General features: G+C 41.8%; 1 protein-coding gene across 3 annotated transcripts in view; it reads left to right on the top strand.

Moving 5' to 3' along the window:
• ESRP1 (epithelial splicing regulatory protein 1) overlaps positions 1-25,442 on the top strand; it is a 627,793-nt gene that overhangs the window by 233,502 nt on the left and 368,849 nt on the right. For all 3 annotated transcript variants that reach the window (XM_044066542.1, XM_044066541.1, XM_044066543.1), the window contains exon 5: positions 12,148-12,246. In XM_044066542.1, the coding sequence (XP_043922477.1) occupies positions 12,148-12,246 (99 nt within the window). The remainder of the gene's footprint in view (positions 1-12,147; positions 12,247-25,442) is intronic.

Below are 25,442 nucleotides of genomic sequence, written 5' to 3'. Positions count from 1 at the left end.
CTTTATGACCCACGTACTCTTGGCCATGTCAGAAGTCTCGCGCACCTTGGAGGGACTGAAAGCTTTTGGATACTGGCTGTATGTACGTGAGACTAGAGGAGTAAACCCATATGTGGAATACTGCAACATGGAGGAGAAGGACATCTGGTTATGGTAAGATTTTGCACAACTTTTCTTTCTCTCCTATGCAGATCAAGTACTTTAGCTAGCTAATTCCTCTCCACTGATAAGTTTACAGAAAAGCGCAACGTACTTCAGAATGGCATGCTTGATTTAACAGTACTGCCATACGTACTTCAGAATGGCACGCTTGATTTAACAGTACTGCCATAATGCATTTCAGAATGGCACCTTGATTTAACAGTACTGCCATTGCTTCAGAATGGCACGCTTGATTTAACAGTACTGCCATACGTACTTCAGAATGGCACGCTTGATTTAACAGTACTGCCATACGTACTTCAGAATGGCACGCTTGATTTAACAGTACTGCCATACATACTTCAGAATGGCACGCTTGATTTAACAGTACTGCCATACGTACTTCAGAATGGCATGCTTGATTTAACAGTACTGCCATACGTACTTCAGAATGGCACGCTTGATTTAACAGTACTGCCATACGTACTTCAGAATGGCATGCTTGATTTAACAGTACTGCCATACGTACTTCAGAATGGCATGCTTGACTTAACAGTACTGCCATACGTACTTCAGAATGGCGCGCTTGATTTAACAGTACTGCCATTGCTTCTTTAACGCATACCAACTCGTATGAACACAAGATGCCTTAATTTATAATTCTGTAAGAAATTTGTGCAATTATCCTTTATAAACTTGGGTTGCATCACGCTGATCCTCCTGTAATGGTAGTAAATACCTTTAAAAATTTGCTCTTTTTAAATCACTAAGTGCCCCTCTTGCCCTTTGCCCCTCCCAGTCTTCAGCAGCTTCCGGCAGCTATGTCTGTGATGTATTTTTATGCCTTACTTTTGAATGTAATTACTTATTAGCTGCATTATTTTATCACTACACAGAAGAGTTAAGTGTGTGCCCAGCATTACTGTGTGTATGTGCACAGATAAAATCATTGCTATTACTCGCGCACTCACTCTGCACATTCACCTTTATGGAAAGCTGAAAAATTCCATTTAACCTGTTGCACGTTTTTGAAGTGCTGGGGGTAAACTGACCACATGGATAGATGCACACAGATAAGGGGGCACGCAGACTCCACAAAGCAAAAAAAAAAAAACAGCCAGGAACTATGAGTAAAGCTCTGTAAAATGGCAGTGCTACTCTCTCTAATACAGTGACAATGAACAGTTGCTTTCACACACACATTCTGCTCCTGCCAAACCACCAAAGACTGACCTCTATCATGTGTAAGGTCCATCTGTGATAAGTGAAAGAAAATGTGGTCGACTTGTTACTCTTGCATACACTGCAAACACCCCCACCCCACAAACATAATGTAATGGCAATGCTGATGATGCTTGTGCTAGAAAGTTAAAGCGTCCATCTTAGCGTGTCCATCTTGGAGCGTCCATCTTATTCTCATGCTGCAACGTACAATATATGCACACACACACACACACACACACACACACACACACACACACACACACACACACACACACACACACAGAGCAATACGTTGTGCATCACTGATCCTGCTGTACTAAATCAGTGACTTGTTTAGTCATCATGAATCAACACCAGGGTAAGTCACTTTTATTTACTACTTTGAGGAGTAATCCATATGTCACTGTCCCTGATTTAGCCTTATTTTGCTCTGTCCCTCGAAAAAAGTTTGATCTGCTGGTAAATCATTTATGATTACAGTCGGTCAATAAATCCAGACATCAGTTTCATACTTCATATTGTCCAAAAATGCACATTGATGCAAAATGTTATTCTATTAACTCTTAATAGAACTAATGTTTATTCCAAAAATGTTTTTGAGCCTTTATTCTGCTATTATTTTTAGCTTTGCCCAAAATTAGTGAGCAAAGAAGTTGAGAGTTGCAGGATCTGGTGTTCTGCCAGTATTTATACTTCTCCCTGAAGAGAAAACCGTACCCGAAGATCAGAAGCATTGGCTCTTAAAATCCAAGGTTTGCATTGAGACCACTCGCTCTGGGGCTACTTACCTTGCTCAGGTTCACTCATGGATTATCAACTTTATCCTGACGGGGTCATATCTCAACCCTATTTCAGATGGAACATAATCAGAAAGTCTTATTTTTTTCTCATCCTCAACCAGCAGCAGCTTTTGTGGGGTCCCAGCGCAGTCAAGGATGATTAAGAGGGGTCCCCTTCAGCTACAGGTATTGCAGGTGGCTAAAGCAATATCTAAGTCAAGCGCACTGTAAGTGGTAAAACAATTTTATGAAATTGTGAAGCCTGTCACTTGACAACACACTTACTATAACCAGAGATACCATTGTATTTTAAGGGAGATACAAGCACTGCTCTGCTAGCTTTTGTTGGTTGAGGGGCCCCCAGTGACCACATGGTTTGCTGGTGCCTAAAGCCGACTGTGCATATTAGTTGATGTGAGGAAAATACAACTTATGTGGTGCTGTAAAAGAAAAGGTTTAAATTCTGCATGAGAGTTAACAAATATGGAACATAAACAGCATGGTGTGCCTATGTATACTGTGTAATTAGTGACTGTAGTTGGAATTCTTCAGGTACCTCTGTAGCTAAGAATGCTCTGCCGTCAGTTACCCTCTGGCAGTCTACTTATCAGATTTCACTCGGGTGGGGGAAGGGCAACATCGCACAGAGGGCATTGGCCTTTTTTCATTTTGTGTTTTGAAATGCAAATGAAGCTATTTATGGGTCACTGCATTTTTCTTGAAGTACAAACCAATTAATCTGAAAGTCAGAAAGGTGATCAAAATCAGTAATCGTAATAACCAGTGCTGTGCGTGTAACTCTGCCTAAGCAGTGCAGGTGTCTGCACGTCTGAGGAAGGTGCAACCTTTTTTCACTGCAGGCATTTCCCTGTCATTCCGATGGGGGGGGTTGACTATCATCAGCTGTGACGACTTGCAAAATCCCTGTGACCTCTTCATAGTACATAATATACTTGATCAGAACTTTTTTTTTTGATTACAGAAATGTTTCTTTCATCTCCATGTAGTCGTGAATTAGGGGTCTAGCCTGATATTTATTTTGTTCTCAGAACTTGTAATGATTATGCTAAACAAAATTAACATTTAAAAACTGGGTACTTCCCCCTTATTGTTGCCTTCTTTACACTTAATGTACATCATCAGCTGCTGTACATCATAACAGTAGAACTCTGTATATGGCATTCTGAAGTATATCCTTCCTGTAATACAGCTGTGAGTGGTGAAACATTGGTAGTGCAATTTCCAAGGGCTTATAGGTTAGTTTGTGTGGTTTGTCCTGGTAGTGAAGGGTTTATACAGAGTACTGAGGTGTGATAAACTGTAATGTGAACATACCTCACACTTCTTACTCTCCCTTCTCTTCCTTGTTTCTGTTAATTTCTTTCTCCTGGCTTTGTCTAAATATAGCACAAGACTGCTTTTCTCTCACTTCATATTGTAATTCATATTTATATTGTACTAACTTAGTTTTAACTGCGGTGGTGGTGCTGTGTTAGCATAGTCGCCTCACAGTAAGACGTCCTGTTTGATTCTCAGCTAGAGAGTCTTCTGTGTGGAGACGTGCGTGAATGGGCGTACCTTCGTTGAAAGTTGTGTGTCAGGGCCGGCAACTTGGCACGTAAAAATCTACTGCCAATCATTAGTGGACCGGAGTTCCGCTGTGGTGACCCCTAACCAGGAAAAGACGAAAGACACAACCACAACAACATTGTACTAACTTAGTTATAATTTCTCTATAAACTGGGTAAAAGTACTTTAAATATTAAATCACTGTCCTATAAACTGTAGATGTTTTAGTTGTTGTTTTTGAGGATTGAAAAGTTATCCTTCTTAAATGTTTTGTAACATTTTGAAGCTTTTCTTTCCACGCCTCCTCTCCAGTCGGTCTTTCCCAGTGATCAGATGTCAATAACTAAACTGAGTCTGGGAGCTTTGGTGGCCATTGGTTCACTCTTTACTTCCTGGATTCATCTGGATCCAAGATAGTGAGAGATGAATATTTATGAATACTCCCAGAAAACTCCGTTTTCAGCATATTCAAGAAATTACTTCACCCTTGACGTCAATCTCAGTATCTTGTATATACCAATTAACTTTTCTTTTTTTTTAAATCTGCCTTGAGCCATGAAAACAGTATTACAAAACCTTCCAACTTTTATTCTTTGTAAACTCCATGCTTTTAAGTCAGTCTACTGACTTTTACTAAATATTAAAAAGACTGAAGCGGTGCTTTATGCACCCCACAAGATTAAAATCCTAGCTACTTTTCCAGCTCCCCTTCCCTTCGCTAACCAGAAAATTGAATGTCTGCGTCTCTGTTACTTAGGCCTCTCACTGGATTTGTCTTTAAATATGGCTTTGCATATTAATAAAGAAATCGAAAATCAATTCAGCCTTCTATGCCTGCTGCAAAATCTCTCCGTTCATTACATCAGAAGGAAGGGCAGCAGTTGGCAAAAATATATTGCATTAACGGGAAGCGCAGTGGTACAGTGGTTAACATTGTCACCTTACAGCAACAGGTTCTCAGGTTCAATTCTCGGCTGGGGGGCCTTCTGTGCAGTCTGCATGTCCTCCCCTTATTCGTTTGGGTTTCCTCCAAGTGCTCCGTTTTCCTCCCACATTCCAAAGATGTGTGTCTAGAACATTTCTCCCTGGTCATCCGCTGAAAATGCTGTCCATCCCAGTTGGACTTTCCTGGTAAACAAATATTAAATAAATAAAACAAACAGATTGCGAGTTATTCATACTTCCCCAGGGTGCATATAAAGATGCCCGGAACCTCCAACTACTGTTCAACAGAATCTGTCACTTTCATTCTTTCTCCCCAAACAGAACCAGACTGCATTCCTCTTAAATGTGCTAACTCCCAGTAAAATTAAGTGTGCATATGTCCTACAAGACTTGGCATCATTGACATAGCAACGCTCTGCCTCTACTCAGCCACAGATTGCAGTTTGATTTTTTTTTTTTTTGCCAATTGTGCCATCAGATGAGATGCGTACGTTCTTCATGTTCCACTGTTGCAGTCATCACATTTGGGTTATTCCTGCCAGGGTAGTCCTCTGCCGGCCTGAATACCAGAGGCTTACTATTTCTGTGTCGGACTGATGTCAGGTCGTCAGTAGTATAAAGTAAGGCAGCCAATGCTATTACATCAGTCTTTCTTGCCATAGAGCCTGAAGCAGAAGCACTTTGCATGAGTGCCGGTCAGGTGCTACATGAGCGGTCAGGTGCTACATGAGTTTTCGTCTCTGAATTGAAGCTGAAGTCTTCTAAAGCTAAGTACCCTGTTGGGAATCCTTTTTTTCTTGCACTAACCAATGTCAGAAAAAGTTAACAATTGTCTCGTCTGTGGAAAACAAATACCACACCGAGACTGCCACCCTACTGCATCATTTGTTTAGGCCCAGACTACGACGTCCCCCATTGTCGCTTCTGTGCTTTGTTCAACATCAGAACTATCCATTGTTGGGTCCTTATTGTAGCCAGATATTTTCATTTACAGTCTCTGAATTCCGATATGGCTTCAGTAAGCTTATCCACAGCAGATCTTCCAAAAAAAAAACGTAAAGACAGAGACAGACCGTATAGGTCCAAACCTTCTGATGCTTCCGTTAAGCTAGTTGTCAGTCCTCTGGTACTCGGGCGCTTTCGCAGCCCTTGATGCCCACTTTTGTTGATTCGCAGGCTGCTACTACCACGACCCTTTCGGAGTCTGGTATGCCGCAAAACTCTTCTTCGACTAAGGATCCTGCGGTTGTCTCAATCTTGGATGGGTCCAGAGCCTCTGAGCAGGCACTGTTTTCTGAGGAAGTCCCTCGCGCTACCGAATCTCGAGACAAATCTATGTCTTTAGCGACTACCATTCTTTCAAATACGACCGAGTTACTTAGGCCCAGTGTTAGAACCACACACAAGAAAATGACAACCCACTCTCAGATGTCTGCTACTTTGCCTCAGTCTCAACTGCTTAAAATGGCAGAAGACCTTATCATGCTAATCAGGGGGAAGCCAAGCTACCCCCTCGAAAAGAAAGAGATCTGTCCCCTGTAGTTTTGTCTGAACAAAAGTCAGATGAATCTGATGCATCTGACTATGAAGACATGCAACCCCTCTCCACTTATGAGGGTTCTGATGCAGAGGACTCCATTCCTTCAGTCTCTTCCCCCAGAGGATTTTTCCTTTGGGGAAGCCCTGCATACGTTAAGGGAACATACCCAATGGGAAAGTCAGGACTACCCTCAGTCTAAAAAGAGACTCATGGCATTCTTAGATCTTCCGCAACACAGACCCTTGGCCATCCCCCCAGTCCTGGATGTTGTGGATGATGGTTTCCTTGAATCCAGCTAGACTCCCAACGCCCTACCTCCTGCTCCCAGAAAACCAGACAGGTACTATAGAGTCCCTGACTCACACAAATATCTTTTTTTAAAAATCCAACAGTTGACCCTGAGGTCATTTCTCAAGGGCCAAAAGGGATTAAAGCAACCTCTGCTAAGAATCCCACACCCTCAGGCAGGGATTCCCAAGCATTGGATAGATGGGGTAAAAAAGTATGCATCTCAGATACTCTTGCTATCGGGGCACTAATTTGTCAGTTCCATATGCTGAAATTTCAGCAACATACCCTGGAACTCCTTAAACAGAAAATGTCTTTACTTCCTGCTTGGGTAGAATCTAAAGATTTACAAGACTTAATGCATTCTGCAAGCCAAGTAACTAAACACACTTTGCACTGTGGTTTTGATGCCTCAGAAGCATCTTGCAGGGCAGCAGTCACTGGATCTGTCATTAGAAGACATGCATGGCTTAAGGAACAACCCCTGCCAGACCATGTCAAATCAGAATTGTTGGATGCCCCCTTGCACAAAGAACTTGTTTGGTACTAAGGCAGAAGAGGTCTTAAAAAAAGATGGAAGTAAAAGCAAAATCTATGTAAACCGTTAAGGATTTCTTACAAGTTCAGCCCCAAGGTTCAGCAGGCATTGTCCCTGCAAGCACTGGTCCTTTCCTGCTCTGAGTAAACCAGCCCAGCCTAGGCCCCATGGAAACAGCCCCCCCCCCAGACAGCAGCCCCAGGGAATGCGGAGATCTAAGCAGTGGACTACCTCCACTTCAAAGCCAGAGTTTTCTAAGCCACCCCCTTATGGTAAGAACTCACAATGACTCGCCTCCTCCTCCCCCCTCTACCCACCTTCACTTACCCCTAGGAGGAAAGCTCTCATTTCACTCAAGCACCTGGGCCACCATAACCAAGGACCAATGGGTTCTGAACATTGTGTCTCAGGGATAAAAATTTTCCTTCCATACACTTCCAACCCCAAAAGGGTTCCCAGAACTACCAACAAATCAGTAGGCAGAGGCTCAAAAGCAAATCCTTTCCCTTCTCTCTATGAGAGCAGTAGAGCACGTTCCTGCAGAACAGATAGGTCAAGGCTTCTACTCCAGACTTTTTCTGGTGCCCAGAAAAGAGTTCACCTGGTTCCCCATCCTCTATCTATCAATTCTAAACATCTTCCGGGTGATCCCAAAATTCAAAATGTTCACCCTCCAGCAGCTGCTACCCATGCTGTCAAAGGATACTTGGCTAGCCACCCTAGATCTAAAAGAGGCCTACCTCCACATTCCTACCTCCACATTCCTATCAGTGAATCCTGCAGGAAATATCTCCGCTTCAGGGCAGGTTCTCACTTTCAGTTCTCTGTGCTTCCCTTTGGCTTATCTACTGCACCCAGAGTATTTACAAAATGTCTGGCTCCGGCCATTACCTTTTGCAGACAAAGGGAATATCCACATTTACCCAAACTTAGACGACTGGTAAAGCTGCTTAAGCACCTGGCCTTTGTAAAGACACTACTAACCTCCCTAGGGTATACAGTCAATGAAAAGAAATCCAAACAGGTGCCCACCCAAAGGATTATCTTCCTGGGAGCAAGTCTGGACACAGCATCTCAGATGGCATTCCTTACACCAGAAAAACAAATTTTCCTGACAACCTACTTTCTCAAATAGCCACCACGCCCCATCTATCTGCAAGGAAGATCCTGCAAGCTCTGGGGTTCATGGCATCTTGCATAGTACTCCTTCCATATGCCAGACTGCATATGAAGAAACATCAGTGGTACCTAAAGTCTTTGGTGTCAACACTCTCAAGACCTGGAAACTTTTTTTACCTATAATTCCTTGCCTCAGAAAGGAATTTTTTTGGTGGGCAACAGCATGCTCCCACAACAAGGGACTGCCCTTCTCCCCACCCCCCACTGCCCAGACCCTCACCACAGACACATCCGACTATGCTTGGGGTGCACACCTCAATGGCAGGTGCATACAGGGCCAATGGAGCCCTCGGGGAAATCCCTCTGCACATCAGTGAAAAAGAGATGATGGCTGTGCTGCACACCTTGATAGCCTTCAAACCCCTTCTCTCTCCAGGTGTTCTCCTGATCAAAACAGACAACACCACTGTGGCGTGGTACATCAACAAGCAGGGAGGGACTCGCTCCTACTCTCTATGCAGGCTGGCCACGACCCTTTGGCTCACAGCCTCTTCAATGCAACTACACCTGTTAGCACAATTCCAACCAGGCTCTCTTAACTCTCTGGCAGACCAATTAAGCAGACACCTTCTGGACCCACACGAGTGGCAACTCAACAGAAGTACCTTCACTCTAATTACTCAGAAAAAAAAGAAACTGGAGTCCCCCAGAAGGGCACCAACACCAGCTTTGGACCTTAACTTTGTCTTGGAAAAGCTCACCTTGCCCCCTTTCGAACAAGATTCTTCTGCAGAGCTAAAATTTATCTCCTGGAAGACTGCTTTCCTTCTGGCCATCACTTCAGCCAGAAAAGTCTCTGAGCTGCAAGCACTCATGGCTGTGGAACCCTTCATCATCTTCCATGCAGACAGGGTATCCCTCAGAACTAACCCATCCTTCATGCCCAGGGTGGTGTCCAGTGCAGCTCTCAACCAATCCATTCATCTGCCCACCTTCTTTCCTAATCCCCAGAACAAGGGGGTAATGATTCTTCACTCTCTAGATGTGCACAGACAGCTCAGCTCAGATTCTATCTGGACAGGACTAAATCCTTCAGAAAGTCTGACCAATTTCTGGTTAGCTTTGCTACAGGAGCAGACTGGAAAGCCATCTCCAAGCAAACCATCTCCAAATGGATAGCAAACTGTATCCATTTCTGCTACAAACAGCATGGAAAGCCTCCCCCAAGGGGGTCAGGACACACTCCACTTCTACAGCTTTCCTAAGAGGACTCCCCACCAGTGACATTCTTGAGGCTGCCACCTGGACATCTGTTCACACTTTTACCAAGCATTACCACCTGCCTCTCTTCTCCAAATCCAGGGCAGGGTTTGCCTCTGCAGTCTTGCAGGGCATCCCAGCCAGCCCCTAGTTTCCTTGACTGTCTCCACCCATTTCCTCAGCTTTGGGAATCTACCCAAATGTGATGACTGCAGTAGTGAAACATGAAGAACATAGTACAGTTGTGTACACTTACCATAAATGTAGATGTTGGAGTGTATTCACTGTTGCAGTCCTGGTTTCCCTCCCTGCATCCCCCTTTATCCTCTTTCTTTCCTTACAAGGGACATATTGGTATTTACTTTCCACTGGTGGGGTTCTTCCACCAGAACCTGGCCTCTTACTTTGGGGGCTCGTGACAGGTTAGGGCAAGAAAAACTGATGTAATGGCATCAGCTGCCTTACTTTATACAACTTATGACCTGACGTCAGTCCTCAAGTGACAGAAACAGACGGAAAAATACTAAGCCTCTGGTATTTGGGCTGGTTGAGGGCTACCCTGGCAGGGATAACCTAAATGTGATGATTGCAACAGTGAATACACTCTAACATTTACATTTATGGTAAGTGTACACCGCTGTACTTTATGTATACTGTGACAGTGAGTACACTCTAACATCTACATTATGGTAAGTGTACACCACTGTACTTTTTTGTGCTTGGTCCCAAATTATAGGACTCTCTTCCTAGTGACATTCTCAAATCCCCCTCCCATTTTTAGGATTCAGTGAGACCCTTATTCCAGCTTCAGACACTCTGCTGCTGTCAGGTTTGCTTCATCTATTCACTTTGCCCATCTCCATGTTGCTGTTTAACACCTGATTGAAATATTCAGCAACATACTTAACTGCAAGTAATTTTGCCATGTATTTATCCCTTTGTCTACTCATCAACACATTTACAGTGATTTTATTCTTTACTGTCTCAGCCTTCCTCTACACAATTTATATACACTCATTGATTCTGCACTCCTGCCTGTTCTGGGAGAGGTGTTGGTGGAAATAGGGAAGGGGGAAAAAGGGGAGAACTGTTGTCCTACTCTTGAGTCTCTAGTTAATGTGTGTACCTACCTTGTATGTACGTACATACATACACACACACACACACACACACACACACACACACACCTGTAATAATTGTTATCTTTTTTTTCAACTTTATTGCATCTCCGCTGAGTTTTGTGTATCCATTTGTTTTGTCTTTGTTGTAACTACAAGTTTTGTATCTGTATCCCACAGTCCACTGCTGAAATTGGTCCATTTTGGGCAGTCTACTACCCTGTTTAACAAACATAATAATAAAAAAAAAAAAAAGAGAGACTGACCTTGGTTGAGGGTTACCAACTGGCCCCTGCTGCACCACTCATCCAGCTGATGAATATTCCAAGAGTTCTGTCTCACTGGTGCCAATTAATTTGTACTGCTAATGATCTGGGTTTGAGTAGTGACATGGGTATTAGCTGGAGAGAACCGACTGGAGGACTGAACTCAGGAGAGCAGGCTGCCATTCTTGTGGGGAAGGTACCAAAGGAACCTGATGCTGCATTGTGGGCATCCTACTAGAAACTGCAGGTGATTTTCTTACAGAAGGGAAAAAGACCCCTGTTGGCCAAACTGTATTTAAATGAAGGGAGACTGGTGCTGAGTGTAGTGGTATGCTTATATCATTTTCATGTCTATCAAGTTTGTATGGGAGAAGCATCACATGATGTACAACAAAACACCCTAAAAGGAATGACCTCTGGTAGCTGTGGGGTGGAAGTACTGGGCTGCTGGTCTACCATTGTGGGAACTGGTAGCCCCTTTTAAAGTTAAATCAATTACAGTGTGCTGGGCTGAGTACCATTGAGGAGCACTAATTCCTGAATTGCTGGATCGAGTCATTGACAGGGGTTGCTACAAGGGGAAATTTGTTATCCTGAAGTACAGTGGCACTGATCACACAAATTGTTTGTAGTGTTAAATGGGGTCCAGCCCCCTATGTTAGGTCTGTTGAGATTGCACTCTCCCAACAAAAAAAATTATTCCTCCCTAAATTGTTTAAATGCCATTGGACACAGTTTTTAAATGACTTTCATGCAGATAAGTTTTCTAAAAGTGACCCTGATCTTTCTACAGCTTAAATTAAAATTTAGTTTGTGTTTAGTGTGCTCAGTGAATGTGTGTATTAAAAATGTAAATGACATGGACCTGTTTTTTTTTCCCTAGAAATTTCTGTTTTTTATGCTATTTGACATCAAACATAAGCTTATATAAATCGCCTCTCCATGACGGCTCACCTTCTGACCATTTCCCCTCTCTCACATGTTTCTGTCGAGTTCCATCTCCTGCTTTTAGTAACATCCTTCCCTTCTTGCTGTAGTGTCGCAGACTGCAACTGCACGCATGGACATGGTCCCACTAGTGGAAATTTTTGATTTTTGCTGAAACAGTGCTTCAAGGCTTTTGCGAGAGGTACAGAAATTAAAATCACCGCTGCCATTATCACTCATTTTGGCACAATATCATGAAATTTAATAACTGTTCTGTGTTCTTGACTTGCATGTACAGATAGAACAGAGTTGTTAAGTTGTTATATTCAATAGAATCCAGCAGCAGTTTGTAATAAAAATGTTATGTGCAGCCAGTTGTTTGCACTTCTGCTTGTTCTGCTTGTTTTAGTTTTTCTTTAACAACATTTTAAAGACCTTGATCTAGAATGTGACAAGGGGAATTGCAGATATGGAATTTCAGAAGTCGGTACGATGGGGGATATTATTCTGAAACTTATCTCACCACCTCACAGTAAGTTGAATTTTGTTTTAATGCACAAATTTTAATGTCTGCCAAGTGTATTTTACAGAACTGTTTTATTTTTTGCTGAACTGGCTTACTGTCAACAAAATCAGAAACCGAATGTTTCGATAACACAGTAGAAAAATGTGTACTTTTGCTTATAATAGTGAAGGACGCCTGCTTTCATATGGTCAAAATAGTGGTAGCATGCAGGTCCTGCAATCCATATTCAAGTTCAGAAAGGGCAGAATTGTAATTGCAGGGTTTTAGCTAAGACTACCACTTGAAGATTAATTACATTTAGTTTGTCAAAGTTGCATCAGCTTCATCACTCTCAAATGTGCTATGCCTGCTCTGTGCTGTAGAGGGCCCTGTTGATAACCTAAATGGTTTAGTACTCCTGGTGCTGGAGGGAAAAAGTGGCAGAACTCCATAGCTCCCCTTCAAGGTGGGGGAAGGATGCCTGCCTGGGAATGTGTGCTTACTCCAGTTGCTTGAATACTGGAAATCCAGATATGGTATGTGCTTCAAGAGATGTAAAGCATACACTGGCTTACATCAGTCACAGAAGCATGAGAGAGTCCAGTGTGATGCTCATTTTGTGCTTAACCCCAGTGGTGGCTAGTGGGCATGTGCAGGGAAAAGCTAGGCTTACAAAGAAAACCTCTGACCCACTGTGGATGATAGCAGTACCAGTACTCCTGATGCTTAAATCTCACAATAAGAGAAATTAATGGACTGTCCCAAGTGGAATGAACCATTCTGTGGAACATTATGGGGGGCTTGATGATTGGGTGTAAGAGTGTGAGGAAAAATTATCTATGTTAAGTAACTAGAAATTTAAAAGAACATCATTTTAGGGTGATTTGGGATTAACAGGATAATTTATGTCTAGCTGAAAAAATAGTAAAACATGCCAAGCTAGCATACACTTGTTGTCTCCACTGTAGCTCTGTGAGGATGCCACCCCTATGTCCCCAAGAAGGATGAGCAAACATGAAGCATCCCGCTGCAGTAAAAAAAACTTTTAAACATGAAAAATATAATTTATTCAGCACATCCCTCCTTGTAATATACATTTCTTCTGCGTATTTTGGTTTTGTTTTATGTAAACTAAAATAACCAGTATTTATTTTAAGTAAATGCAAACAAATCGTGTCCCACAACAAATGTAAATATCCTGACAGCTGTTATTGTTGCAGAGTTGTGCAGCAGATTTACTTTACTGTCAGTAACGGTCATGATAGGGAAAATAAATAAATATGTAAACTCTGTTTTGCAGCAAATTTGTGATGTAGCAGGCACAAAAGTGAGAATTTAATTGGTTTAATGTGACCATATATACTGAAACATAAAATTGTAATTGAAATGAGATGACTGTTGGGCCACTCACACTGGTCTGAAAAAAATAAGTAAAATGGTACAGAAAGACGCAGTGTTGGACAAATAAGGGTTATAAAATTAACCCCAACAGCCTTCTATTTTTAGATGGATGTTTGTGTGTAAAGAAGGGTTCACAGGCAGGTACTAGGCTATTGGCCTTAGGGCCTATATAAGCCTAGCCAAAAAGGCGCCCTGGCTTTCGCCACCCAAGAAAATTATTTACCTGTGCCCATGTCGAGCAGAGCCACAGAAGTGATCCCCGGAGTGAATTTCCAATTTCCCATCCAATCATCATGATTTTTCTTGAAGAGTGCTAATAAGGAGCTTTGTTTGATATAGATAGGTAGTTTGTTCCAGAATATGGGAAGTCTCTGGGACAGGAATTTATCCCTCCATCATGTTCTGTTTATTGTGGTGACCAGGTTTAGGTCCCTAGAGCATGTAGCTCGGAGGGATTGGTGATTTCTTTAAGTGGAGCATGTCTGACAACTCTGGGTTTGACATAGCTTTGTATGTTGGGCAAAGATCGCCTCTGAGTAGGCGATATTGGATGGAGTAAAGCCAAAGTTTTTTGAGACTGTGCGTAGGGCATCTGTTTGAGGCTGGCAATCCTTTGTGAGGTATTTCTGCGGCCTTTCCAGTTGTTGATGTCTTGTGAGGTACATACCAAAAGCGGCATTGTACTCTGTAATGGGTCTAATGAGTGACGAGTAGAGGGGAACAACAACCTCTTTTTTTTTTTTTTTTTTTCCTGGATAAGAAACCTTTTGTGATGAGGTGTGCCATGTAGAAGGATTTCCTGACTACTGTGGCAATATGACAGAGGGAATAGAGTCCTCTTTATCAGAATACTCATAAGTAGATGAGGGCAAATCCAGATCATCAGAAGAATCAGAAAAATCAGAATCCTGGTCAGAAGATTCATAAACAACTTCAGTCCTAGGTTTCTTAGAAGGAGAGGTTGGCTTCCCCTGATTAAAGTTGTAAGATCTTCAACCATTCTTATAATTTGTTTTTTAGGCATAGAGGCCTGAGCATGTGGCCTGGGCATCGGTTTCTTAGGCATGGTTCAAGATTTAGGCCTAAATGAAGGAGGTATCAGTTTAATATGCAAGTCTGTAGGCCTGAATACACCCTCAGAAGTCGGTGCCTGCACAGCGGCTCCAGACCCATCCAAGGTAGAGACATCCGCAGGTTCCACAGTTGAAGCATTTCACGGCATACCGGATTCTGAATGGGTCTCCGTAGAGGCCTGCGAATCAGAAGTAGTGGGCATCAGGGGCTGCAAAAGCGCCTCATTGAGTACCGGAGAACTGACAAGAGAAGCGTCATCGGTAGCTTTGGACCTAGGCGGCCTGCAGCTTTGGACCTAGGCGGCCTGTCTCTGGCTTTATCTTTGTGTTTTTTTCAGAATCCCAGTAGCCAGATGGCTAACAGACGACATTTCTGGATAATTAAACAGAGAACCAAAATATTTAGAGGCGAAAAAATATACTGATGATGGATAGTGCACTGATTAAATAAAACACAAAACAGACAGCAAGGTATGTCGTGGTTAGGGCCCAGGCAAGGAATACAGTACGAATGAAAATCTTTGCGAGGCATTTGCTTTCAACAAGTAATGCAATTAACTTTTACTGACATCGGTAAGGAGCAAGAAAAAGTACGAGGTACTTGGCTTTAGTTGAAGACTTCGGTTCTGAAACTCGAAAACAAAAATTTCAGGAGTCGGCCAACCAGCACTTGCGAACAGCTTCTGCTTCGGGCACCGCATGGCAAGAAAGACTGATGTAATGGCGTCGGCTGCATGTTTTATACCCCTGACAACCTGACGTCATGGAAGAAGGGACAGCAACCGACACAGGACCCAAGACTTTGTTAATCAGGCCAACTGAGGGCTACTGCAAGCAGGTAACCCAAATGTAATGACTGCAACAGTGAATACACTCTAACATCTGCATTTAAGGTAAGTGTACACAACTGTACTTTCTCCTTTCTGACCACTTCCTCAGCATTTTTACACTACCAGTTTGCCAAACAGAGTACTGCATGCTTTCCCCAGTACTTCAAAAGTAGTAATTTGGCATCCACTCACTTTGCTGTTAAAAAAAAAATACTTAATTCTACAATGAAATCACAGGCACCATCTTCTACTCTTCTTTTCTGTTCTTTAAATAGTTTTTTTTTTATATGGCTCAGGAGGTAACTTAAAATATTCTTGCAGTTTTTAACTTGTATATAATACAGTCCTTATTGCTTATGCTGATGACTGCATTCATTGCTTCAATTGTAAGCAAAGGAGTTAAACACCTCACCCATGGCCCTGGTCAATATTGTGATTTAAACGGTTTCTTATTAGATGAACAAATGTTTAAAATGTTGAGTACAACATGCTCGACAGCTTTTAAGTGAGCTTTCATCTAAGCAAAACCTCAGAATGTTGAAACAAGGAGTTTCAAAAAGTTATAGTTGGCCAGTTGTCAGGAAGCCATTCTTACAGTCCTCCACTGTAGTGCGGTCTCGTTGTTCACCCTGTGTAATGTTATGACTGTCCTCCACTTTGGTGCGATTTATATATACCCCCTATATTTAAGTAGGGGTGTGTGGAGGGCACAGCCCTTCACTTTATTTTGTTTGTTGGTTTGTTTTTTGTTTTATTTATTTTTTTGGAGGTTTTAATGGTGTACAGTACACTTTAGCCATCAGCCATTGGCTTCCTGATGTCTGACCAACTATAATTTTTCGAAACTATTTGTTTCGACATTCTGGGGTTTTGCGTAGATGAATGTTCACTTAAAAGCTGTTGAGCATGTCATACTCGACATTTTAAGCATTTGTTCATCTAATATAGACCCGATTAAACACCTCTTTAAATCCCCAAATAAAACTGAAGCCTTCCCCTTTTGATGCTGAGAAAAGAATTTAGAACTGAACTTTGCATCCACAGCTAGGTTTTTGCCTTGCTACTTGTGTACATTTGTTGAGGGGTGATCAGTTCCTTTTTGTGTAGTGACCTCTCTCTCCCTCTCTCTCTGTCTCACTTGTGTGCTTTGCATGTGCGCGCGTGTGCTTGTGTGTTGATAAACAATTTCACTTTTAAGACTGGTTGCATGTATTAGTAAAAAATGTACTTTGCTGGAGCTTTTCTCCTCAGGCCTCCACTGAAAATGGACACACTTGTCCAGTTGGACCATCCTGGTAAACAATTGTTAAATAAAAAATTTACAGGGAAAAACACAATTGTGTACAGCTTGTTACTGCTGAAAAAATTAAATTGTTGGGTTTGTGAGGTTGATCTCACTGACAAGAAAAAAATGAGAATAAATATGCAACAATTTATTTGCAATTCTTTGCAGTATGGTTAGGGTAAGGGCTCGCAAAATCACTTGGCCTGATGAATGCCAGAGATGGAATAATTTTAGCAGTGCTTTTTTGAAAGCCTAGTGGAATATGTCCAGATATAGGCACACAGTCTTGGAGGGGTGTAACATAGTAGAATCTTAAAACAATTGTATTGGGGGGGGGGGCTGACAAGAATTATGCAGGGGATTGAGCTTATGACTTCATATTAGTAATAGGCTACTGATCCAGAGTAACATTTACAGCCACATGATCTCAGATCTTGCATGCCCACAGATGTAAATAATACTCCATTACAACCCACTTCATTGCAGGCTTGAGAGGCAGCCCCAGGGTATATTTAATACCCAACTTTAACCCCTTTCAGTGACTACTTGAGGAGCCAATCCCATGTATATTTATGATTGCATGTCCATTTGTCCAGGTTACTGCTAAAGAAGGTTAGAGTGGTACTTAGTTTTACATCGAAGGGAGGTCTAGTCTATAAAAGAGACACTGTCTGAGAAGTTCCTGTTTGCATTTTGGTGTAAATTTAGATATGAGTGGGTGTTTAGGGTGTTACTTATTTTGTGGATTTGCAGGAGGTCACATCGGACTGGATCCTTTGAGGCTCTGTGTGAAACGGAGACCACTTTAACATGAAGAGTGTATAGGTCAAGTAAGATGTGCCCTGCATTTTCTTGGTGAGGGAACTCTCTGATTTCTCAAGCTAAGTTATGTGCTTGGACAAGTCCATACCAAATGGGCATTATTCTTTATGGAGACAGTGCTGAATTTCTTGGTATTTGGTTTTAAGGCCATGGTCTGTTTACCAATTTTGGTGTGTATTATGCTGCCTTAGAGAATTTGGAATTTGAGAAATTTATGACTGCTCAGAGTTTGCAGTCGTCTGCAAATGTGGTCAAATACAGGCTTTGCTTTGGTATTCATTTGTTGTGAAGGCAGACACAAAAGTGTTTCCAGATCTGATTATTTGGGGTCACCACTGGTAGCTACCCTTCTTGATTAATGTGCCAACAACACTAATAGATTGGGGTTCTGCTGGTAAGCTGTGTGCCAACAACACTAATAGATTGGGGTTCTGCTGGTAAGCCATGTGCCAACACTAATAGATTGGGGTTCTGCTGGTAAGCCAGTTTGCTATCCAGTGGGTAATGGAGGTGTTTTCATTTGGTTTGACTAGCTTATTGATGATGCCAGAATGTGGAAAGGTAGTCTTTGCAGGTCCAGTCAAGCAGTACAAACTGATTTACTTGCATCTAATATGTCCAAGACCTGTTCAGAGAAGTCCACCAAGTTCAGGAGGTAAGATATGCACTTTAACAAACCTGGGGCTTATAGACTGCATGTATCCTTGTAAGTAAGTTCCATAATAATGCATTTTGTTGCTTTTAAAGTTAAGGTTGGTGGGACTTTAATTTTTATTTATTTTATTTTACATTTGTTGACTGGGAGAATCCAACTTGATAAATGTCCATTTTCAGTGGAGCCTGGGGAGAAAAGCTCCAGAGTTTGTAAATGTACAAAGGCAAGCAAACACATACAGAGTCATTTAACAAATACAGAGCCCAAGTACAAAAACACAACATATTAGAAGTATATAGAGAAAAAATATTTTAGCTGCAAATTGTAGTAGCAGGACACGTTAGTTGTATGTCCAGTAATTTCTACTTGAATTAATGAGTATGTATAATTCAGCCCTAGGTATGTGTAAATTTACAATATTGTGTTTGAGTGTGATGATGTATGAAAGAGTTGGGGAGTACAGTGAGTAGTACAGAGCTTTCAGGAGTATAGTAGAACTCCTAGTAGATGAGGTTTGTGTATTAAGAAACTAGTACATACAGTAAATTAATATGCGGAGGTTGATAGAGAAAGTCCTGAGGGAAAAGCAGGTATAGAAGGCCAACCTGGGGGAAGGTATGGGCATTTATAGCTGCTGGGGTCAGTAGTAGGTCCCCCTTGTAGAGTAGGATCACTAAAACTGTTATCCACACCTTTAGTATGAATCTGGTAGAGGGACTATTAAACAGGTTTCCTATTATCTCCTTGAAGAGGCGTTTTATCGAACGCCTCTTCATCGACCCTTAAACTGAAATTTGAAAACCTCAAATGTCCACTTAAGCAATTTCTTTTCCAGATTTCTTTCCTTGGGAAAGAAATCGCTTGGCCATCCTCATCAGTTTGCAGTTTTCCCCACTGTAGTGTGATCTCGAAGTTGGTATATTTAGTTGGGGGGGTGTGGGGGGCAAGGCCCCCCACTTTTTGGTGTTTGTAGGGCACACGATTTCTTTCCAAGGAAAAGAAGTCACTTATGTGGAGGTTCAATATTTTGAAAGTTCACAGTTTTGGGTTCGATGAAGAGGCGTTCGATGGAACCCCTCTTTGAAGAAATAATATAGACCCATTAAACAGGCTTAGTATTGAGACTAAGAGGCAGTCTCTGGTACTTAAAAGGAGGCAACTTGGCACACTATCAGGACCCACAGAACTAGTATTTCTGGCTTTTGAGGGAGCCCTCAGGGCTTCCTCAGAAGTGATCAGGGGGGGGTGGAATGGGCATGCTAATCAGTTGTGAGAAAATTAGAAGGGCTGGAGGAGTAAAATTTGATCTAAATCTGTCAGCCAGTATGTTGGCTATGTCCTCGGATGAAGCGTATGGGTTGTGTATATTAGTTCCTTGCAATGCTGGGCATTTCGGTTCATACTTACTTTTGGAAGATTTGATTTTTCTTCAGAGCTGTTTAGTTATCTTTTTAGGTTCTGTCCCAGGTGATGGGGGTATTAGGTTTGCACACATTGGCTTAGAGATTCTTCCTCTTATTGTATTTTTATAGTAGGATACCACCACTGGAAATTCATACCTGAACCTGGCCTTGAGATTGTCTTACGGGGAATAATATCTCAATGCATGCTTTGAAGTGGCATAGAAATTATTGGCAGCATACATAATTGGGTCATGAGGAAGGAACTGAACATTTTTCTTCATCAGTTAGCTGCAGTATATTTGCAGAAGAGTAGCCTCTAAAAGCAGAAAATATTTATGGCAGATCCAGTTTTTCCCCAATAGATCAGTTTTTACCCAAAGAGAGAGTGCTACTGAACAGTGTTTAAATTTAACCAGTGATATGGTAACTGAAGGTTTTAAACATGGGGGCTATAATAGAGAGAACTAGACCCTAATTGCTCAAAGAAGCTGGCATTAATGAAGTCCAAGAAACTTCTTGCATCTTAGTGGTGGTGCGCACTCCCAGTTAGTGGATGGATAGTAGCTAAATTTGCTCAAGACAATAGTGTTTGGCTCAGTAGCGAGGGATGCCAGTTTGTTTAGATATGATGAGGGTTCAGTAGTTTTGCTGTAATGTAGTAGGGAGTTTCCTTTACTTGAGAAGTGTCTGGAGGACTTCAAGGTCATTCACCTGCTGTAAGAGGCAGGTGAATTGACTTCTTGAAGGCATACCCCCCTTTTCTTCCAATAGTTCTGTCACTTTTGGTGTTGGACCTGAAATTGTGGTAGACATTGTAACCCAATAGTTCACTTTGGGGGTGTTTTGCAGTATTCTGAAGCCGTGTTTCAGTAGTGGTACAGATAGCTGTATTTTTAAGAGTTAGTAATACCTATAAGGAGTGCAACTTCCTGTCCAGGCTTCTAGCATTGACCAGTGCTACCTTTATGAAGTCTTGATTTTCTCCAGCTATATCGATAATTTGAGGAGACTGACCTTGCCTAAAAAAGGCACTATGGTGAAGAGAATGACCTGACCTTATAGGTCCATAGGTTCATACTAGGCTATCTGCCCTAGGGCATTTATAAGCCTAGCCAGAGTGTGTTTGGCTTTCGCCACCCATTTTAAATTAATTTTGCTATGCCCTTTTTCGAGGTTAGTATACTGTGCCTCTGTCTAACAGTGACACAGAAGTGATACCCAGGGTAAACCTACGATCTCCCATCCACTCATCAAGATTCCTCTTGAGAGTCAATGAGGCACTCTGCCTAACCTGGACTGGGATTTTATTCCAGAGTGAAGGGAGCCTCTGGGTTATGAATCTGTCCCTCCAGCATGTCCTATTTATTTCAGTGCTGAGGTTCAAGTCTCTCGAGCGCGTAGCTCGATGGGATTTGGATTTTCTGATTCCATTAATTCCCGGTTGGACATGGCTTTATACGTCAGGCACAGATCACCTTTAAGCAGGCGGTATGCCACTGAGTAGAGCTGGAGTTTCTTTAACCGGGCAGCATATGGCATCTGCTTGAGCCCTTTGATCCTCTTGGTGAGATACTTTTGGGGTCTTTCCAGTTGCTGCAGGTGCCTGGTAAGGCACATCTCAAAAGGGGCATTGTACTCAATTATGGGCCTGACGATGGATGAGTAAGGATGCACGATGACCTCCCCTGATCTAGATGTGAATCCCTTCATGATTAGATGGGCTATATAAAATGTTTTTCTAACCACTTTGGCCACGTGGTTGTCAAATGAGAGATTGCTATCAACTTGGGTCCCCAGGTCCCTAATTACTACTTCTGTACTTAATGGATTACCACCTATGTGGTAATTTGTGAGCACTTTGTTTTTGCCAAAGGGGATGACTATACACTTTTTGGCATTTAGCTTGAGGCCATGGCTCTGGCACCAGTTGTCTGTTTCTATGAGGCCCTTTTGGAGGATGCTTGTGTCGGCTGGAGAGTCGATTATGGTGCCCAGTTTGCAGTCATCTGCAAACTTGATCAGCCACAGTCCTTCCGTGTTGGCCTGTACCTCCGAGAAATATATACCGAACAAGAGAGGTCCCAGGACTGAGCCTTGTGGGACGCCACTTGTAACTGGTTTGGAGTCTGACATGGCTCCAGCAATTCTAACCATGTGGGTTCTGTCCTTGAGTCAGTTTGCAACCCATCTAGTGACATAGGGGTTTATATTTAAGCTGGTGAGCTTATCTATAATGCCTGAGTGGGGTATTGTATCGAAGGCTTTTGAGAGGTCCAGGTAGGCTGTGTGGACCACCTTCCCCCCGTCAATGGCCTTGGTGACTGTTTCAAAGAAATCAACCAGGTTTAAGAGGCAGGATCTGCCCTTAACAAAGTCGAACTGGGTAGGATCCAGTGTCTGTAGGTCCCCAATATCTTTATTTATGAGGTCCATGATGATCCTTTCCATAGCTTTGCAGACCAAGCTAGTTGGGCTTATGGGGCGATAGTTTCCAGGGTCCGTTGATATATATGAAAGTCATGAGGAGAGAGGTACAGACCATTCCAAGCAAAATACTTTTCAATCATCTCCTCGCTGATCTGTTTTGGGCCAGATTTGAAAGACACTAATATAGCTAAGCTAATGGCTGAAGGACATTTTTACTTCTTCTGGTAAAAAAAAAAAAAAAAAGCTACATGATTTGATTAGAATAAGCACAAAGGATTAGACCACTAGGGGAAGATATATTGATTTAAATGTTGCATCATACTGATATAATGCAAAAGGCTTGATGTAAATCTATTAATAAATCTGATGAAGGTAGGACCAGTGACAGCTACAGGTACATGAGCAGTCTGGAATGGACAGCCTAAAATGATTGAGGATTAACATGTTAAGTAATCCAGCTAACGTGATGAAACGGGCTGAAGTATTTAGGTAACAGATTCATGTTTTACAGGTAGATACTGGTCTGTCTGGTCTGTATGTTGCTTTACAGGTAGAGACCGGTCTATCTGGTCTATATGTTGCTAGACAACAGTACATGAATGAGTAAATTTATTCTTTATTTAATTTTTTTTATTATTTAGTTTACATTTGTTGACCAGGCTAGTCTAGCTGGATATATGTACAATTTCAGTAGAGGCCCGGGGAGAAAAGCTCCAAGCATTAGCAGCGACAGAGATTACATTAATATAGTAATAGTCAAATGAATTGCAGCACATTGTTACACTGAGGTTCAGATAAACTTGTACAGAGTCCTTTAGTAGGTTAAAGCTTAGATCAAATACAGTGAGTAATCATTTGAGAGACAGAAATCAAAAGAACAAAAATTTGAATTGTAAACCATTTTTATCAATTTTTTTTTTTTCTTTAGTAATAAGTAGGTAATCAATATTACAGGTATGTGACATAGAACAGTGGAGTAGAGAAGTGTAGAGAAAGGAAGAGGGGGAAAGATGCATCAGTCTGGGGTAGAGCAGGGACAAAGCCAGTGAGCTTTAAGATTGTCTTTAAGATGCTTTTTAAAAAGATGAGTGGAAGCAAGAGATGAAAGTTCATTGGTGAAAAGTGAGTCTCCAACTTTGTTAGATTTAGTAGTGGAAACTAGACCCTTGTTAGCTGAGCGTAGTGTTGCAAGATTTTTGTAAGGGGTAATCAGATTAGTGAGGATAGGGGTATTATTAGGGTGATAAAGGATCTTTTGGGTGATAACAAGTTGTTGACACAGTAGTAGGTTCTGCAGTTCTAGCCATCCCAGTTGTTTGAGGTTGAGACGGTGGTGAGTTCTAAAGGGGGTGCCAGTGGTAAATCTGGCTGTTATTATAACTGGTGGAATGTTTGGTAAGGTTGTTTTTAGATAGATTGGTATATATTGCAGAAGCATAGAGCAGGGTGGAGATCAGGTGTGTCCGGGCAATAGTGATTCTGGCAGAAGAGGTAAGGAAGGGTTTGATTCTGTAAAGGGTGCCTAGTTTTTTGTTGACAGACTTTATTGTAGAATTAATGTGGTCATCATAGCTAAGGTTGTTTTCACTTGTTACTCCTAGTAGATGGGTTGTAGTGTCTGGGGATATGTTAGTTGCATTGTTTGAGGTTATTGTGAAGTACAGTTGAGGTGATTTATGGGTAGGAGCAAAGAGCAATAATTTTGTTTTTTTGGGGTTCAGAAGGAGGCAGTGTTGCATGAACCAATTTTCAACACTGTTAAATACTGTTTGGGTGAGGGACTGGAGAGAGGTTATGGACTTGGCTGAACAAATTAAAGTTGCGTAATTTGCATACTGTATAAATGGTGATTTCTTACCATAACCAGGTAGTTAACTAGAACCGGAGAAAAAGAAGCTGATAGATTACAGTGTATTTAAGATATAAATGCTCTGTACAGATGATTACAGACCTCTCTAGGAGAGGATTATGAAATAATCAAGTAACACCAAAGCTACAGATCTTTATTGGAAAGAAACTGGTATTTTACTGATGTCAGTGGATGTCATCCAGTTATAACATTAGAGCAAGACCGTGTTATTGTACTGGTAGGGATAAAAACTGCAGACCAACTCCAGTGCTGGAATAACATGACTGAAGATGGTCAAAAGTACAGTAAACCGCGTTGAATTCTGCTGACCCTTAATTTGCGGAATGAAATAGCCCCTTCTTATATGCAGTGGTCTCAGTAGTGTGCTGCAGAGGATTTCTTACTAATCTTCATTGGGGCTTTGGCTTCTCTTATTCATATGTGCTACTCCTGTTGTCAGCGTCACTAAATGTGTTCCTGTGGTTCGATGCTCTTTGTTTTGAGATGTTATGCACGTTTTCATACAGCCAGTGCATTTGATTGTTTGGCAACAGCATCTTGTTTCATTCTACATGAGATTGTTATGCTACTTTAAATGCATTTGCTGTCTCATCTTCTTTCATATTCCATGTCAATTCATACCTCACAATGATTTCTCCATTGTTTATACAAATAATCAGACCCTTGTTCTATTGGTTTTGACAGTCCCTCTTGCTGTCTTTCCCACAACAGAGCTCATCAGGCAGCCGTAAAGGGACTTTGCTCCATGCATCCTTTCCAGACCTCTCAACTGTCTCTATTTCGTAGGGGCACCCCTGATGTTTTTCAATGGCTTGTTCCATTCTTTTTAAAACTGGAAATCATTTTGAGAATTTCTAAGCTAATAGTACCAACATTTCAAAGACTTGCATCTGGAGTGCTTCTGCCCGGGCCTCTGCTGAAAACTGGCTTCTTTCCAAGTTGGACTTTCCGGTAAACAAATGTTAAATAAATAGTGCCAATACTTGAAATGTGTCCCTAATTTGGCACCTTTTCTTTACTTAACTTTTTCCAACAGAATTTAGAACAAAGTAAAAAAATAAGAGCACTGATCCTTTCCACCAGGCCTTACTGTTTGACATGCTCATAAAGGGCAAAGCTGGGATAGGGATTTTTAGTTAATATACCCCCCCCGTCAGTAGCATCTTGGAAGAATTTTAATTGCCACGACTCTAAAATCAGTCACATGCATGCTTCCAGACATATGCATAATTTTTGACTGTAGCATGAACTTTGTTTTATGGGCACATGCCCAAGTCCTTCTACCATCTTGTCAGCTACACCCAGCCTCTACTGGTTCTGCCAACAGATGAGTCAACTGGTATCAGTTGTTCAAGATGATCTCCAGAAAATGAGCTAGGTTATGTGGATTATAGGCTGTACTCCTCTTGCTCTTTTGTACAAGGTGATAGTGTCGTAAGCCTCGTCTCCTTTTTGTT

The sequence above is a fragment of the Protopterus annectens genome, chromosome 3.part1 (genome assembly GCF_019279795.1).
Source record: "Protopterus annectens isolate FY-2018-M chromosome 3.part1, PAN1.0, whole genome shotgun sequence".
Taxonomy (NCBI): domain Eukaryota; kingdom Metazoa; phylum Chordata; order Ceratodontiformes; family Protopteridae; genus Protopterus; species Protopterus annectens.
This window is presented reverse-complemented; position numbering and strand designations above follow the sequence as displayed.